General features: G+C 41.2%; 2 protein-coding genes across 3 annotated transcripts; both read left to right on the plus strand.

Moving 5' to 3' along the window:
• Window positions 1–9,396: 9,396 nt before the first annotated feature.
• Window positions 9,397–12,030, plus strand: LOC131703227 (uncharacterized). The gene is made up of 2 exons (XM_059006252.1): window positions 9,397–10,111; window positions 11,488–12,030. Exons 1-2 carry the CDS (start codon window positions 9,560–9,562, stop codon window positions 11,569–11,571), a joined length of 636 nt encoding a protein of 211 aa, XP_058862235.1. The 5' UTR covers window positions 9,397–9,559; the 3' UTR covers window positions 11,572–12,030.
• A 4,094-nt stretch (window positions 12,031–16,124) lies between these two features.
• Window positions 16,125–18,129, plus strand: LOC131696565 (protein S100-A1-like). Of its 2 annotated transcripts, none has more exons than XM_059006257.1 (3): window positions 16,125–16,239; window positions 17,134–17,296; window positions 17,922–18,129. In XM_059006257.1, exons 2-3 carry the CDS (start codon window positions 17,156–17,158, stop codon window positions 18,072–18,074), a joined length of 294 nt encoding a protein of 97 aa, XP_058862240.1. In that variant the 5' UTR covers window positions 16,125–16,239; window positions 17,134–17,155; the 3' UTR covers window positions 18,075–18,129. The 2 variants fall into 2 exon arrangements, with proteins under 2 accessions (XP_058862240.1, XP_058862241.1); XM_059006258.1 differs by having other exon boundaries at window positions 16,167–16,239; window positions 17,128–17,296.
• Window positions 18,130–18,830: the final 701 nt, after the last annotated feature.

Here is an 18,830-nt window from a genome sequence, read left to right on the forward strand (position 1 = left end):
GTCAGTTTTATCGTTGAGTATATGGAAAACTACAAAGCGGTGTGTAATTCAGTATGTTAACGTAACATTATTCAGCAGGTTTCATTCGACTTTTACCTAATTCCACAGGGTGATGCAAAACTTTTGACCATAGCTGAATGTGCTGCCAGTTGCCTGTTTGCTCATCGCGTCTGTCACGTTGTCTGTGGTTAAGTACTAATAAATAATAAAATACTTTTTTTTATGTTTCATTCATTAAGGTTTGATTGAAGAAAAGATGCCTGGTTTAATGTTGTCACCGGAGATAAATGGGTGAGGCTTGATTCCTTTTCTGGTTTCTTTTTGACATGTGGGAGTAGATTAATTAAAAAAACAAAAAAACACTAAACCTTATGCGGAAATAGTTGTACACAGTGCATATTAATTTTCACACACAGTATTCAAGTACATTCACTGTAAATATGAATGGGCCATATTATAAGGCACCTTTTTTTGGTATGGAAATTAAAAACTCCTTCAATACAGTTACGTATTAACATACAGTGTTGTTAACATTTATTAGAACACCCCATTGCTTCTGTTGTTTTAATTTGTTGTGCGTGTGAAGTCAAACCACTGTGACTGAAAATCTTGGAAAATTATCAAAATAGGCAAATTAGTGATTGTCTAATTTAACTGATGACCTTAATAGGCCACACATGCAATTCATTTAAAACAGTAAGAGAAAAGGAACACAGAGCCACACACGGTAAAACGCAGGAGATTTAGAAGTTGTTTAAGATGCCTGATTGAAGCACAAAGCGGTCTAACATTGAGTGCATGAGTGCCTGTTGTTTCTATGTCACTGATTACTGACCCACAATTGAAATTGTCACACCCTGAGGTTTTCATGCAGGTAGGTTTAGAAAAGGGTAGAAATTGAGGTGTTTTAATAATAAAATGTGAGACATTATCATACAAAGGGGTTTTATTTTGTGTGGAATTTAAAAACTCCTGCAAAATAGAGTTATGCATGAGAATATGTGAAGACAAAATACAACTGGCGTTAATATTTTCTCTTGTGTTCTCATGGTGAATATTATCTCACTGTTGGATGAAATGTAGCGAAGCACCGTGTATAACTGAGTATTTATTGTTATTCAAACACCACATTTGTCTTGTAATGTGTTATAGCAAACTATTACACGACTGTCGTCAATTTGCAAAACATACAGACTCATTTGTGTGTAACATCTTCAATGTTATCAGAATGTTTGTTGGTTTTTTAGAAGATATTTATTGACATCGTTTTTTAATGTGAATCAATATACACAGAGAGCATCCTGATGAGATTTTAGATGACCTCTTTAAAGAGTACAAGGAGTGGTTGGAGCATCTCCAGACCACCATGGAAAGCAGAGTGAATGGGAGCCACGCCCATGAAGTCAGCTTTAAACCCTGCAGCCGGCATGCCAAGAAGCAAAGGACAAAATCTCCCCCTGCAACGGCTATGCTGTCCTTAACGGAAAGCGAATCTGGAGCTCCGTCTGAGTGCCCCACACCCGTGCAGTCGCCATCTCGTGATCCGCTTCACTCTCAGATTCCTCTGCGGATTGACACAGGTTCATCATGCTCTCCCACAGCGAGGCAGATGTTGTATGATTTCACCCTGGGCAGAATGTGGAAATCCTTGGCGGACGTGGAGGAAGTGACTGTCCCTGGCAAGTCGATACCTCACGTGTCTTCTGCTGGGAGCAGCAGAGACGACTGGATAACTGTGCCATCGAGGTACGTGAGGCACTATAAGAAAAGGAGCAAGGGTCCGAGGTATGTATCTCCGGTGGGGAAGAGAACAGACTCATCCGGTTCTTCGACGCAGTCATTGTTGAGCAGCCACAGATCTAGCAGCGATGAACACTGTGCAGAGGACCAGGCTGCAGACAACCTCGTTGCCGAAAGACCACTGAAAAAGCTAATTCCTCCTGGTGTGGTATTTTTGCAGACAAGACCGGATACTGTACTTTTCATGGAGCAGCCAGCTATTGATCGTATTGAGATGAACTTGAAACACAAGCGAATTGAAAGCCAGTGGGGAGTGGTTACGATGTATAAAAAGTCCATGGCTTTGATGATCCCTAAAGCTCCACCTCTGCCACCTCGAATTAAACCCTCTGGGGCTCCAGTGGTTTTCGAGGCTGTTGACACTCCGTTCCTTTCCAAAGAGGTCAGAGACAATCTGGAGTTTCATGTTAAGCGTAAAAAGCTGCAGCATCAGTGGGGTCTGCCGATGATGGTACAGGAGTCGCTGAACGCATTCATTCCACCAGCACCAAAACTCATTGTAAGTGAATTGAAACCCAAGCCACAGTATCAGATAGTTGTAGAGTTGAGTGACCTTTCTTTCATCAGTGAAAAGCATAGGAAGAATGTGGAATTCAACATCAAGAGAAAGATTATCCATAGAAGATGGGGCTATCCAAAGTTTGTTATAACGTCGTTGAAATCAATGTGCCCACCCGCTTCTATAGCTAAAGATCTGCTCCAGCAGATAGAAGCAGAAAGTCTGACACATTCCTCTCGTTCTGGAAAAGGAAAAGCACTGGACAAAAAGCCCAACCTCTCTGTGCCAGCTAAAGGGACAACACACAATAAAAATAAATTAAGAGCTCAGGATGTACAGTTTTCATTTAAGAACAGAGATCCAGAAATTATTGATAGGTTTGAGGTACATCTGTCTATGAAGTGCTTAGCAATCAGATTGGAAATGATACCAAAGATTGTGCAACTTTCATACATAATTGCTTTACCTGTTGTTAAAATACCACTGAAAAAGCTAATTCCTCCTGGTGTGGTATTTTTGCAGACAAGACCGGATACTGTACTTTTCATGGAGCAGCCAGCTATTGATTGTATTGAAATGAACTTGAAACACAAGCGAATTGAAAACCAGTGGGGTGTGGTTACGATGTATAAAAAGTCCATGGCTTTGATGATCCCTAAAGCTCCACCTCTGCCACCTCGAATTAAACCCTCTGGGGCTCCAGTGGTTTTCGAGGCTGTTGACACTCCGTTTCTTTCCAAAGAGGTCAGAGACAATCTGGAGTTTCATGTTAAGCGTAAAAAGCTGCAGCATCAGTGGGGTCTGCCGATGATGGTACAGGAGTCGCTGAACGCATTCATTCCACCAGCACCAAAACTCATTGTAAGTGAATTGAATCCCAAGCCACAGTATCAGATAGTTGTAGAGTTCAGTGACCTTCCTTTCATCAGCAAGAAGCATAGGAAGGATGTGGAATTTAACATCAAGAGAAAGATTATCCATAAAAGATGGGGCTATCCAAAGTTTGTAATAGCGTCATTGAACGCAGTCTGCCCACCCGCTTCTCTAGTTAAAGACCTGCTTCAGCGGAAAGAGACAGAAAGTCTTTTCACAAATTCCTCTCCTTCTGGAAAAGTAAAGGCACTGTACAAAAAGCCTCCTCCCTTTGTGTCAGCTAAGGGGACAGCACAGAATCAAAGTAAATTAAGAGCTCCGGATGTACGGTTTTTAATTCATAACAGAGACATGGAAGTTATTGATAGGTTTGAGGTACACCTGTCAATGAAGTGCTTAGCAATCAAATTGGATATGATACCAAAGATTGTGCAAACGTCTTACAAAATTGCTTTCCCTGTTGTTAAAATACCACTGAAAAAGCTAATTCCTCCTGGTGTGGTATTTTTGCAGACAAGACCGGATACTGTACTTTTCATGGAACAGCCAGCTATTGATCGTATTGAGATGAACTTGAAACACAAGCGAATTGAAAGCCAGTGGGGAGTGGTTACGATGTATAAAAAGTCCATGGCTTTGATGATCCCTAAAGCTCCACCTCTGCCACCTCGAATTAAACCCTCTGGGGCTCCAGTGGTTTTCGAGGCTGTTGACACTCCGTTCCTTTCCAAAGAGGTCAGAGACAATCTGGAGTTTCATGTTAAGCGTAAAAAGCTGCAGCATCAGTGGGGTCTGCCGATGATGGTACAGGAGTCGCTGAACGCATTCATTCCACCTGCACCAAAACTCATTGTAAGTGAATTACATCCCAAGCCACAGTATCAGATAGTTGTAGAGTTGAGTGACCTTCCTTTCATCAGCAAGAAGCATCGGAATGTTTTGGAATTTAACATCAAGAGAAAGATTATCCATAAAAGATGGGGCTATCCAAAGTTTCTAATAGCATCATTGAAAGCAGTCTGCCCACCCGCTTCTCTAGTTAAAGACCTGTTCCAGCAGAAAGAGACAGAACGTCTGACAAATTCCTCTCCTTCTGGAAAAGTAAAGGCACTGGACAAAAAGCCTCCTCCCTTTGTGTCAGCTAAGGGGACAGCACATAATCAAAGTAAATTAAGAGCTCTAGATGTACAGTTTTCAGTTAAGAACAGAGATCCGGAGGTTATTGATAGGTTTGAGGTACACCTGTCAATGAAGTGCTTAGCAATCAAATTGGAAATGATACCAAAGACTGTGCAAACGTCTTACAAAATTGCTTTCCCTGTTGTTAAAAAGCCACTTGAAAAGCGAACTCCTCTTGGTCTGGCATTGTTGCAGACAAGACCAGAAACTGTATTTTTCATGGAGCAGCCAGCTATTGATCGTATTGAGATGAACTTGAAACACAAGAGAATTGAAAACCAGTGGGGAGTGGTTACGATGTATAAAAAGTCCATGGCTTTGATGATCCCTAAAGCTCCACCTCTGCCACCTCGAATTAAACCCTCTGGGGCTCCAGTGGTTTTCGAGGCTGTTGACACTCCGTTCCTTTCCAAAGAGGTCAAAGACAATCTGGAGTTTCATGTTAGGCGGAAAAGGCTGCAGCATCAGTGGGGTCTGCCGATGATGGTACAGGAGTCGCTGAACGCATTCATCCCACCAGCACCAAAACTCATTGTAAGTGAATTGAATCCCAAGCCACAGTATCAGATAGTTGTAGAGTTGAGTGACCTTCCTTTCATCAGCGAAAAGCATAGAAAAGATGTGGAATTTAACATCAAGAGAAGGATTATCCATAGAAAATGGGGCTATCCAAAGTTTGTTATAACGTCGTTGAAATCAATGTGCCCACCCGCTTCTATAGCTAAAGATTTGCTCCAGCAGAAAGAAGCAGAAAGTCTGACAATTTCCTCTCGTCCTGGAAAAGGAAAGGCACTGAACAAAAAGCCCAACCTCTCTATGCCAGCTAAAGGGACAGCACAGAATGAAAATAAATTAAGAGCTTGGGATGTACAGTTTTCAATTCAGAACAGAGACATGGAAGTTATTGTTAGGTTTGAGGTACACCTGTCAAAGAAGTGCTTAGCAATCAAATTGGACATGATACCAAAGATTGTGCAAACGTCTTACAAAATTGCTTTCCCTGTTGTTAAAATACCACTGAAAAAGAGAATTCCTTCTGGTGTGGTATTTTTGCAGACAAGACCGGATACTGTACTTTTCATGGAGCAGCCAGCTATTGATCATATTGAGATGAACTTGAAACACAAGCGAATTGAAAACCAGTGGGGAGTGGTTACAATGTATAAAAAGTCCATGGCTTTGATGATCCCTAAAGCTCCACCTCTGCCACCTCGAATTAAACCCTCTGGGGCTCCAGTGGTTTTCGAGGCTGTTGACACTCCGTTCCTTTCCAAAGAGGTCAGAGACAATCTGGAGTTTCATGTTAGGCGGAAAAGGCTGCAGCATCAGTGGGGTCTGCCGATGATGGTACAGGAGTCGCTGAATGCATTCATTCCACCTGCACCAAAACTCATTGTAAGTGAATTACATCCCAAGCCACAGTATCAGATAGTTGTAGAGTTGAGTGACCTTCCTTTCATCAGCAAGAAGCATCGGAATGTTTTGGAATTTAACATCAAGAGAAAGATTATCCATAAAAGATGGGGCTATCCAAAGTTTGTAATAACTTCATTGAAAGCAGTGTGCCCACCTGCTTCTCTAGTTAAAGACCTGCTTCAGCAGAAAGAGACAGAAAGTCTTTTAACAAATTCCTCTCCTTCTGGAAAAAGAAAGCCACTCAACAAAAAGCCTCCTCCCTTTGTGTCAACTAAGGAGACAGCACAGAATCAAAGTAAATTAAGAGCTCCGTATGTACAGTTTTCAATTAAAAACAGAGACATGGAAGTTATTGATAGGTTTGAGGTACACCTGTCAATGAAGTGCTTGGCTATCAAATTAGAAATGATACCAAAGACTGTGCAAGCGTCTTACAAAATTGCTTTCCCTGTTGTTAAAAAGCCACTGGAAAAGCGAACTCCTCTTGGTCTGGCATTGTTGCAGACAAGACCAGAAACTGTATTTTTCATGGAGCAGCCAGCTATTGATCGTATTGAGATGAACTTGAAACACAAGAGAATTGAAAACCAGTGGGGAGTGGTTACGATGTATAAAAAGTCCATGGCTTTGATGATCCCTAAAGCTCCACCTCTGCCACCTCGAATTAAACCCTCTGGGGCTCCAGTGGTTTTCGAGGCTGTTGACACTCCATTCCTTTCCAAAGAGGTCAGAGACAATCTGGAGTTTCATGTTAGGCGGAAAAGGCTGCAGCATCAGTGGGGTCTGCCGATGATGGTACAGGAGTCGCTGAACGCATTCATCCCACCAGCACCAAAACTCATTGTAGATGAATTGAAACCCAAGCCACAGTATCAGGTAGTTGTGGAGTTGAGTGACCTTTCTTTCATCAGCGAAAAGCATAGAAAGGATGTGGAATTTAACATCAAGAGAAAGATTATCCACAAAAGATGGGGCTATCCAAAGTTTGTAATAAAGTCATTGAAAACAGTGTGCCCACCCGCTTCTGTAGTTAAAGACTTGTTCCAGCAGAAAGAGACAGAACATCTGACAAATTCCTCTCCTTCTGGAAAAGGAAATGCACTGCACAAAAAGCCTAATCACTCTGTGTCAGCTGAAGGGACATCACAGAATGAAAATAAATTAAGAGCTCGAGATGTACAGTTTTCATTTAAGAACAGAGATCTGGAAATTATTGATACATTTGAGGTACACCTATCAATGAAGTGCTTAGCAATCAAATTGGAAATGATACCAAAGACTGTGCAAACTTCTAACAAAATTGTTTTCCCTGTTGTTAAAAAGCCACTGGAAAAGTGAATTCCTCCTGGTTTGGCATTGTTACAGACAAGACCAGAGACTATAGCTTTTATGGAGCAGCCAGCTATTGATCGTATTGAGATGAATTTGAAACACAAGCAAATTGAAAACCTGTGGGGAGTGGTTACAATGTATAAAAAGTCCATGGCTTTGATGATCCCTAAAGCTCCACCTCTGCCACCTCAAATTAAACCCTCTGGGGCTCCAGTGGTTTTCGAGGCTGTTGACACTCCATTCCTTTCCAAAGAGGTCAGAGACAATCTGGAGTTTCATGTTAGGCGTAAAAAGCTGCAGCATCAGTGGGGTCTGCCGATGATGGTACAGGAGTCGCTGAACGCATTCATTCCACCAGCACCAAAACTCATTGTAAGTGAATTACATCACATGCCACAATATCAGATAGTTGTAGAGTTGAGTGACCTTCCTTTCATCAGTGAAAAGCATAGAAAGGATGTGGAATTTAACATCAAGAGAAAGATTATCCATAAAAGATGGGGCTATCCAAAGTTTGTTATAACTTCATTGAAAGCAGTCTGCCCACCTGCTTCTCTAGTTAAAGACCTGCTTCAGCAGAAAGAGACAGAAAGTCTTTTCACAAATCCCTCTCCTTCTGGAAAAGTAAAGGCACTGGACAAAAAGCCTCCTCCCTTTGTGTCAGCTAAGGGGACAGCGCAGAATCAAAGTAAATTAAGAGCTCTAGATGTACAGTTTTCAATTAAGAACAGAGATCCAGAAATTATTGATAGGTTTGAGGTACACCTGTCAATGAAGTGCTTAGCAATCAAATTGGAAATGATACCCAAGATTGTGCAAACTTCTAACAAAATTGTTTTCCCTGTTGTTAAAATACCACTGAAAAAGAGAATTCCTCCTGGTGTGGTAGTTTTGCAGACAAGACCAGAACCTGTATTTTTCATGGAGCAGCCAGCTATTGATCGTATTGAGATGAACTTGAAACACAAGCGAATTGAAAACCAGTGGGGAGTGGTTACGATGTATAAAAAGTCCATGGCTTTGATGATCCCTAAAGCTCCACCTCTGCCACTTCGCATTAAACCCTCTGGGGCTCCAGTGGTTTTCGAGGCTGTTGACACTCCGTTCCTTTCCAAAGAGGTCAGAGACAATCTGGAGTTTCATGTTAAGCGTAAAAAGCTGCAGCATCAGTGGGGTCTGCCGATGATGGTACAGGAGTCGCTGAACGCATTCATCCCACCAGCACCAAAACTCATTGTAAGTGAATTGAAACCCAAGCCACAGTATCAGAAAGTTGTAGAGTTGAGTGACCTTCCTTTCATCAGTGAAAAGCATAGAAAGGATGTGGAATTCAACATCAAGAGAAAGATTATCCATAAAAGATGGGGCTATCCAAAGTTTGTAATAAAGTCATTGAAAGCAGTCTGCCCACCTGTTTCTCTAGTCAATGACTTGCTCCAGCAGAAAGAGACAGAACGTCTGACAAATTCCTCTCCTTCTGGAAAAGTAAAGGCACTGGACAAAAAGCCTCCTCCCTTTATGTCAGCTAAGGGGACAGCGCAGAATCAAAGTAAATTAAGAGCTCTAGATGTACAGTTTTCAGTTAAGAACAGAGATCCGGAGGTTATTGATAGGTTTGAGGTACACCTGTCAATGAAGTGCTTAGCAATCAAATTGGAAATGATACCAAAGACTGTGCAAACGTCTTACAAAATTGCTTTCCCTGTTGTTAAAAAGCCACTTGAAAAGCGAACTCCTCTTGGTCTGGCATTGTTGCAGACAAGACCAGAAACTGTATTTTTCATGGAGCAGCCAGCTATTGATCGTATTGAGATGAACTTGAAACACAAGCGAATTGAAAGCCAGTGGGGAGTGGTTACAATGTATAAAAAGTCCATGGCTTTGATGATCCCTAAAGCTCCACCTCTGCCACCTCGAATTAAACCCTCTGGGGCTCCAGTGGTTTTCGAGGCTGTTGACACTCCGTTCCTTTCCAAAGAGGTCAGAGACAATCTGGAGTTTCATGTTAGGCGGAAAAGGCTGCAGCATCAGTGGGGTCTGCCGATGATGGTACAGGAGTCACTGAACGCATTCATCCCACCAGCACCAAAACTCATTGTAGGTGAATTGAAACCCAAGCCACAGTATCTGGTAGTTGTAGAGTTGAGTGACCTTTCTTTCATCAGCGAAAAGCATAGGAAGGATGTGGAATTTAACATCAAGAGAAAGATTATCCATAAAAGATGGGGCTATCCAAAGTTTGTAATAACTTCATTGAAAGCAGTGTGCCCACCCGCTTCTCTAGTTAAAGACCTGCTTCAGCAGAAAGAGACAGAAAGTCTTTTAACAAATTCCTCTCCTTCTGGAAAAGGAAAGCCACTCGACAAAAAGCCTCCTCCCTTTGTGTCAGCTAAGGGGACAGCACAGAATCAAAGTAAATTAAGAGCTCCGTATGTACAGTTTTCAATTAAAAACAGAGACATGGAAGTTATTGATAGGTTTGAGGTACACCTGTCAATGAAGTGCCTAGCAATCAAATTGGAAATGAAAAAGGCAATTCTTCCTGGTCTGGCATTATTACAGACAAGACCAGAGACTATAGCTTTCATGGAGCAGCCAGCTGTGGATCGTATTGAGATGAACTTGAAACACAAGCAAATAGAAAAACAGCGGGGAGTGGTTACGATGTATAAAAAGTCCATGGCTTTGATGATCCCTAAAGCTCCACCTCTGCCACCTCGAATGAATCATGCAAGCATGAGCGATCTTCCTCCGAGACGAGACGGCAACGGAATGGCCAGTCAGATGATGTCAGCGTACAGGGAGCCATGTACGTCAACAGCATTGGGGAAGACGGCATACCCTCCCGAAAGAAATGCTGCAAAAAAAGGAAAAGATCCGGATCCAAGGAACAAAGGCCAACTTCCAGCTCAGAAGAGGAGGGCAGGCGTGTCCAGAGACTCCGGAGGAAATCTAAGTCCAGGAGAGAAGAAAGGGGCAACAGGGGGCCCTCACGAGCCGCCGTGCTTCTCAGTAAGTGTCGCCGTTTTTATATTTTCGCTTTTTATAGTTTAGTTTTTGCCACCTCTTGAGATCTAAGACACATTGTCTTGAAAGTGTAAAAAAACACCCAACAACGGGCTTAGATGTATTTACATTGCAGTTCAGTCAAGTTTGAAAGGAATAAAGAAAGAACGGCATCTTAAACCCCAGATAACAAAACAAGTTAGAACCTGCAGGTTTGAACAGTAATGCCTTAATTTATTTCACCAGCACACATTCTTACGAGCGTAGAATAACCAGAATGTTCAATTTTGCTCTTTAAAAAAAAATATTAAAAATTAATTAAAACAACACTAAATCAGGGTGGCAGAAGCGTTCTTGATTACCATGATAGGATGGGTGCCGATCAGAGAAAGCAGAGCTCTGAATAAGGTATACTTTTACTTTGTTTGAGAGTAAGCACATTTTAAATATGGTCCATATTCACAAAGGTTTTAACTAATGATATATTATAGTCTTGTCATGATGGGATAATAAAGGTTTGTATGCACGACGCTGTGCTAGACTGTTGTGAAAGACGTTTTGATCTCGTAGGGTAAGGGGTAGTTCAGGTTTAGGGGTTAGGGTAAGGGGTTAGGGGTTAGGGTTAGGGTTAGTTCAGGTTTAGGGGATAGGGGTTGGGGTTAGGGTTAGGGTTAGTTCAGGTTTAGGGGTTAGGGGTTGGGGTTAGAGGTTGGGGTTAGGGTTAGGGTTAGTTCAGGTTTAGGGGTTAGGGGTTGGGGTTAGAGGTTGGGGTTAGGGTTAGGGTTAGTTCAGGTTTATGGGTTAGGGGTTGGGGTTAGGGTTAGTTCAGGTTTATGGGTTAGGGGTTGGGTTTAGGGTTTGGGTTAGTTCAGGTTTAGGTGATAGGGGTTGGGGTTAGGGTTAGTTCAGGTTTATGGGTTAGGGTTAGGGTTAGTTCAGGTTTAGGTGATAGGGTTAGGGTTAGGGTTAGGGTTATTTCAGGTTTATGGGTTAGGGTTAGGGTTAGTTCAGGTTTATGGGTTAGGGGTTGGGGTTAGGGTTAGTTCAGGTTTCGGTGATAGGGTTAGGGTTAGGGTTATTTCAGGTTTATGGGTTAGGGTTAGGGTTAGGGTTAGTTCAGGTTTATGGGTTAGGGGTTGGGGTTAGGGTTAGGGTTAGTTCAGGTTTATGGGTTAGGGGTTGGGGTTAGGGTTAGTTCAGGTTTATGGGTTAGGGGTTGGGGTTAGGGTTAGGGTTATTTCAGGTTTATGGGTTAAGGTTAGTTGTTAACATTCGTGTATTGCAGAAACACGTGCTTGTAATGACGCAGTCAATCGGCGATCAGAATGCGCAGAAGGCTGTTTATCCGCTCGCGGCTCTCAATGCTGTTCTCTTTCTCGCAGCTCCAAAATCTACAGTCACTGAGATCCATTTCAAATTCAGAGTGGAAGGACAGACTCAAGTGGACAAGCAGCAGAGGATCATAGAGTACAGGGGGGAGGGGGGGGGCTTAGACATTTCAGCTCTTTACGTGTCTGTTCTCCCAAATCATCATTCTTCACCTTCAAATAAACTGTAACGTATTGACTTTCTGTGTCATATTTACATCAAGGTACAAACCAGACTGTCTGAACCACTGTGACCAATGCATCCAGTGCCATTAACAGGTCCATGCTCCTGCTGCTGTTAAACTTTTAGTGATAAAATAATAACGATTAAAACTAGAAAGAAACTCTTAAGAGTATTTATACAAGTTTATATTGCATAATACAGTGCAGCAATATAGAGAAAGGGTAATTATGAACAGCAGGTCATATCAGCGTTTGTATATCTTGTTAAAAATTGTAGCTAAAGTGTTGATGGACAATACATAGGTGATATTTCCTATGAAAAAGTGTATTAGTGTTTTGTATTGTCCACATAATTTTCACCAGCATTTCAATAGAATAAAATGTGTATTCTTAAATATGTATATATATAGGATTGTAATATTTATCATTACCCTCATCATTTTTCTTTTGAATTTGGCTTGAATGTTTTGCTTCAGTGTGTTTCTCTGTTTTTGTTTGTGTAAATAAAACTAATTGTAAATAGAGAGAAGTTGAAATGTGATTTATTGTTATATATTTTTATTATTATTATTTTGACCAGAATTCCTAATTGTGACAAGTGATGATTTTTCTTTTCTTATTTTCTACAGATCAGATTATCGGTTACTGTGTGTAACAGTATTTGCAAGCTGCGTCTGCTGAACCGAAAATCTTCAGACAGCTTCAAACAAAAAGCAGGACTCGCTTTATCCATTACTATGAAGTTGTATCAAATGAAAGCCTTTATTTGAGATAAAATGACCCCTGAAAACACAACTTAGGAACTTAAACACAACACACTGTTTACATACCTTTGCAGTTGAACTTTCTAATGCGTTTTATTTTTTGTAATTTCTAATACTGGACTATAATGACCAACACAACATTGTTCAAAACGGTTCATAATAGTAAATCGTTTTTTTCAAGGAATATAATACAATTTTGTCGACTTTTATGCTGCTCCACTACATCTCAGGGAAATTCACTGACAAATTGGTCATGAACTACCAGGAATGGACCAATTAACACTTATTTACTTGCTTCTAAGACGCCTGATTAAAGCACAGAGCGGTCTGACATTTTCACACACGAGTGTGTTTCTGTATCCCTGATTACTGAGCGGAGATTGAAATCATCACACCCAGAGGTTTTCATTTAGGCAGGTATATATAAAGGATATCATTGACAAAACTTGAGGTGTTGTAATAAAGTTACACCCGACTGAATTCATAAATCAAGGATTTCTCTGAACTCTAAGCAGATGCCAACTTCTGCCACAGCCTTGTCCAGACAACCGCTGATAGAGACTTGCAGCCTGCCCTTTGAGACCCAAGGCACATGCTAACCCCAAGTGGGCACGCAAACAAACAGGCAAACAGGTAAGACAGGACTTCAGATCAATTTAAAAAAAAAAGCCTCTCCATGGGAAGAGTGAGCACCTGCTCACCCACACTCCAGTTTCACCTGCCTCGGTGTAATAAGAGCAGGAGGGATTTGGTTCCCTGAACAATTGGAAGATCCGTTCATTTATCCTCCCCAGGTCACTGAGCTGGTCTCTGAGGCCTGGGTTGTCATGGCAATGGCGCTGCCTGACGGCCTTGCTGAATGACGCCTCGCCTCGGCCCAATTGTCTGTTTTCGGCGGCCGCGGGGAGAGCAGTTAAACTAAGACAGAAAGGGGTTGATATTCGGGTGAAACCAAATCCCGCGGCTCTTCGTCGGCAGGATTGTGCGTCTGTCCGTCTGTCACTCAAGGCCTGCCTCTCCTCATGTCAACACAGACATTAAATGCTTCGTTGTGTTTGCTGTTGTTGATTATGTGTCAGACTTGAGTCTTCAAACCCAGGACCCTTTGGCACTGGCATTGCTGTAGCAGCACAGACAGGACACAGTACAGCTAGGGACAAAAGTTTAGTATCACCTAGAATTTTAAGATTGAGACATAATTAAAAAAAAAAAAAGTATACTCTATATATATATATATATATATATATATATATATATATATATGTGTGTGTGTGTGTGTGTGTGTGTATATATATATATATATATAACATAATTTAAATATTTTATTTAATATCAGGTAATCAAAGAAACTATGAAAAGTTATTGCAAGTGTCTACCGTTTCAACTTGTGTCAGTTTTTCATTAAGTATATGGAAAACTATACAAAGCGGCGGTGTGTAATTCAACATGTTAACGTGACATTACTCAGCAGCTTTCATTCGACTGTATAAAGGAGTTAATGCTATAGGGTGATGCAACACCTTTGGCCAGAGCTGTACATGATGCATCGTAATTGAGGTCTGTGTCTTACAAGAACTACAGCTCCCAGCATGCCTGTGCACATGTGAGGGATGCTGGGAGCTGTAGTTCTACATACCACGGCATAATACAGACCTCTGTTATGTGTCATCAATTCTCTTTTTCCTGAACTGCCCGTTTATTCTGGGGGTTTCGTATTGAACTCAAATGCCATATATATTTATTTTGTCGGAAACCGCATTCCATGTTTTTGACAAAGTGGTTTGCGATGCGGCGGGGTCGAAGGCAAATTAAAATACACAGAAACTCCTGGCTGCTGGCGGTTGGTTTTTCTTTGGTGTGTTTTGAATAACAGGTGTGCGTTTGCATAGATTAATTCCCCATCTATGAATTTGGTTAATGCGCGCAAGGCGCACGGAAGGGAAAGGTGTGTTGTTTGCATTTCTTTTAACACGCTAATATTTTGTTGTTGTAATCCCCAGGACTGACATCACCAAAAAAAAAAAAAAAAAAAACAATCTTCAATTACAATGCTAGTTTATTACCCGACACGTCAATCTAAACCAGTACGAGACCGCAACGTTACCAGATGTGGTAACGTCACCCAAAGCATTCGGACCAGATACAGCCGCCTGCCCATTTACCAGAACACCCCATTGCGTCCGTAGTTTCGATTAGTTGTGCGTATGAAATCAAACCGCTGGAAGTGAAAATTGTCAAAAGAGGTATAATTAGTGACTGTCTAATTGCATTGATGACTTTAAAATTCTCACAGCCAGAGGTGTTTCCATGCCGGTCGGTAAATGAAGGATAGCAATGACACATCTGGAGGTGCGACTGCATTTTTCCTCTTTATTTGTGTTTTGCCTGGCAAAAAAAAATCAACAAAAAACTTACCAGCCCCCCCCCCCCCCAAAGTCTAGCTTTTAAACAGATATTACAAAACAAGCTTAACTAGGCTTAAAAAAAAAAAAAAAAAAAAAAGTTTATTGCGGTATACAGTCTGATAGAAGCATAACAAAGAGTAACAAACCATAGCAGACCACAGCAACAATAAATTATAGACCTAATGTAATATAAAAACGCAGAGTACGTTTATCCGTTTTGATTAAAATAAATACATTTTAAAAAAGGTTTGCATGGCGTTGTTGGACACGTCGGGTTTACTTCGCCAACGCCCTGATTTTAATATCTGCAGCCGCCATCCAATAATAACCCCCGGAGAGAAGCTCTGGTCCCACGAGGCGCAGGGGCCAGGCAGCCGTCACCATGGTTACAACAGGTGTACCGCCTCACCCCTGAAGGAAACGGGTAACTCGTGGCTGGTTTTAGATCAATGAAGCGAGATCTCTGAAAGAACCATACTTGTAATAAAACACGCCGTTGCTCTCAAGTCCACGCCAACTCTTTGATGTTTTACTTTTTAACTGGGGGAGTTTTGTGACATTAATTATACTGCGCCAAAAACACATCCGCTCCGCCTGTTGTTCCCGGCCAGAATGTTACCTGTTTATAAGTTCACTTATAATAACCCCCTACTGCTGCAAGTATGGCAGTTATACATGACTTTGATTTATAGAAGGACCCCGAGGTAAAAAAAACAAAAACGAACTGGACTGTTTTCTAATTTACATTCAGAATATATATATATATATATATATATATATATATATATATATATATATATATATATATATATATATATATATTCTCTCTGGTCTCGCATCCCGGAAATAGAGTGTAAATTCGCTTATGTTTAATGAAATGCCGTTTAAAGATATAGACAACATCCTCGTGTTTTACTAGAACCGATTTCACTGTATTTAAAGTATTATGGATGTTCTTGTTGTTACTGCATCTTGTGAAGCGCTTTGTGATGGTGCTCCACTGAAAGGCGCTATATAAAATAAAGATTGATTGATCTATTGAATAATTAATTTAAAAAAAATTCTGTGCATACGATATTAATTGAAGAATTATACCAAATATTGTTTAGAAGGAAAAAAAAATACAACGATTTGTTTTAGTTTCAATAATAATAATAATAATAATAATAATAATAATAATAATAATAATAATAGTAAAGTGGATCGTTATCCGCGCTGGTTTGCGTTGCATCAGCTTGTCATCAGAAATGCCGCACCGGGACGGTGATCGGTCTCACCTGGAAGGACGCGGCTGATTGGCTGACGGTTGTGCGCGCACCTGATTGCCGGTTCATCGCCTTATAAAAGAGCTCAGCCGGGTCGGATGAGAGCCGTCGCTCTCTGTGTCTTAACAGCGCGTTTGCAACACCCAACAGGTGAGCAGTCAAACTTATTTAGCAGGGCTTGTATTTGAGCGCTGGACGTTTTCATGAAACGGCTATAGTCTAGCTAGTTTTTATTTTGTGTATGTGTGTGTGTGTGTATATATATATATATATATATATATATATATATATATATATATATATATATAGCATATGTATTGTTCATAACTAAGATATCAATTGATCATATCAGCTGTAAATCATTAGTTTTTGGCAGACAGTTTGATCCAAGGCGATTTACAGGTGTTGCGTTGATAATTGTGTGAATTAGTCGTTTTAAACTTTGCCGTTAGCTGAACTTGTCTGGGGGAATTGCTATTTTCGGTGTGTCGGGTGTTAGTATCGAAGTACGAGAAATGAAATAATGAATACAGTTTTAAAATTGTTAACGTTTCATTAATGCCCTGTTTTGGGGTAGTTATTAATATCATGGTATTAAATATTCAACCTCGTATCTAGATATCCTGCTGTTAAGCACTTGCATGTATTGTCGTTAGATACCCCGATAACCTTGTGTAATGCGTAATTGATGGCGCCCTGCGGGGAGGAGAGAGAGATCCTTCAACTACCATGCATGATGCACGCTATAGGCCTACTGTATACCTATTCTTGGCAACAAATGTGTGAGATTTTATAACGGTTTACTCGGATCTAGTATTAATCCGTAATATAACTGCATTTGAAAAATGCACGTTTTTAATCCTGAAGTGATTGTCCGTGTACACCGAGACAGTTCAGCCTTCTGTTTTTTTCCCTGTCTCGGGTGCAGCAGAAACGAATATCCACTAGGAAGAGTCCTCGGGGCGTCGGATGATTTCTAGGGTGTCTCTGTCCCGCTATACACACGGAGTCATGTTTATACTCTTAACCTCCCCCGAGTCCCAGGTTTGACGTCAGCGCAGTGAAGATGGTGTCGGAACTGGAGCAAGCCATGGAGTCCCTGATCAAAGTGTTCCACACGTATTCCGGGAAGGAAGGGGACAAATACAAGCTGAGCAAAGCCGAGATGAAGAGTCTGCTGCAAGGGGAGCTGGGCTGCTTCCTCAGTGTAAGGATTTCTGTCTCCTCTAATGTTCTTTCAAACAGGGGTCTCCATCCAGGGTTTGTAGGTGTCTCAAGTCATCGGTGGCTGAAGATCCTGACCAACTGAACCACAAATCGGTTGAAACGAGAACTGTATGAATCCTATAAAGGCTTTTTTTGTTTGTTTGTTTGTTTGATACTCCATTCCGGCCCTCAAAGATCCAGTCCGTGATTTATTCCAAGCAGGTTCTGAATCGGTTGAACCTGCTTGGAGACAATTAACCAGTGTGGGACCTGGTTGGAATACAGACTTGGATTGGATCTCAAGGACCGGAGTTCAGTACCGCTGCTTTTAGTGTTCAACTGGGTCGTTTTACAGCAGGGCTCCCCCAAACCCGGTCCTGGGGGGACCCCCTGTGTGGCGGCGGGTTTTCATTCCAACTGAGCTCTCAATTACTGAACTAGACGCTGAATTGAAACGAATTTGCTTAGTTTTTTTTTTTTTCCCTCCAACTCAAGTTGCAGTTTTAAGTTACAAATGTTAGTTGACTTGGAGACGCAAGTCTCTATATTGAAGCTACTTGGTTCGGTTAGGTGTAAGATGCACTTGTCTGTGCCTCGTTTCTGATGTCTGTCTCCTCCTCCCGCAGGCCAGCAAGGACCCTAACGTGGTGGATCAGATCATGCGGGACCTGGATGAGAATAAGGACGGGGAAGTGGACTTCCAGGAGTACGTGGTTCTGGTGGCGTCTCTTACCGTGGCCTGTAACGAGTTCTTCGTGGAGCAGCTCAAGAAAAAATGAGACGCCGGCGTCCTGCGTGCGTAACAAGAGCTTTCAATAAAACCCTTAACCTGAACGCTTCGGCCTGTCTCCTCATTGTCGTGTTTTTATTTATTTTTAAAAGGTGTTTGTTTCGTTGTTTTAACAAATGCATGTAGGGTGAAGCCATACATATTTGCGGCCAAAATATTTGGTTAATCGCACCTATAATATTTATTTAATTCTCCAAAAATGTTGGTGACCTGTTAACACATACGAAGGGTATTTTTTTTTTTTTTTTTTTTTTTTTTTTTTTAAGTGAAATTAACATTTTTTTTTTTTTTTCCATGAAAGCCTCGCAAATATTTATTTTAGCAGGATTTGTTTTTATTTAAAAAAAAAAAATACAGCTTTGGTTCAGATTACTTTTTTTTTTTTTCTGGTTAATTATTCAGTTTTCTTAACAATAGTTTTATAGTTAAAGTAACTGGTAGATAAGATGCCAGTTCAATTGCGTACCATGGCAATTAACATGTTACCCCGCACCTCCTGCTCTCTGCTCGTTTGTTTGCGTTCTTCGTTATGAACTCTCGACACGGGCAGTGCTGCCACCAGCTGGGGAAACAGCAGTAGTGCAGCCTGACTATTTTATTAGCAGTTCCGTATTGGCGCTGTAATTCAATTCATTTGATCCCTAAAATTACTGCGCGAAGGGAAACGTGTGACGATGGAAGGAGGCTACGTAACAACAAAGCTGGTCCTCGTGTACGTCACTACCATTAAACATATATATATTAT

Source organism: Acipenser ruthenus, chromosome 32, assembly GCF_902713425.1.
Source record: "Acipenser ruthenus chromosome 32, fAciRut3.2 maternal haplotype, whole genome shotgun sequence".
In the NCBI taxonomy this organism is placed as follows: Eukaryota; Metazoa; Chordata; class Actinopteri; order Acipenseriformes; family Acipenseridae; genus Acipenser; species Acipenser ruthenus.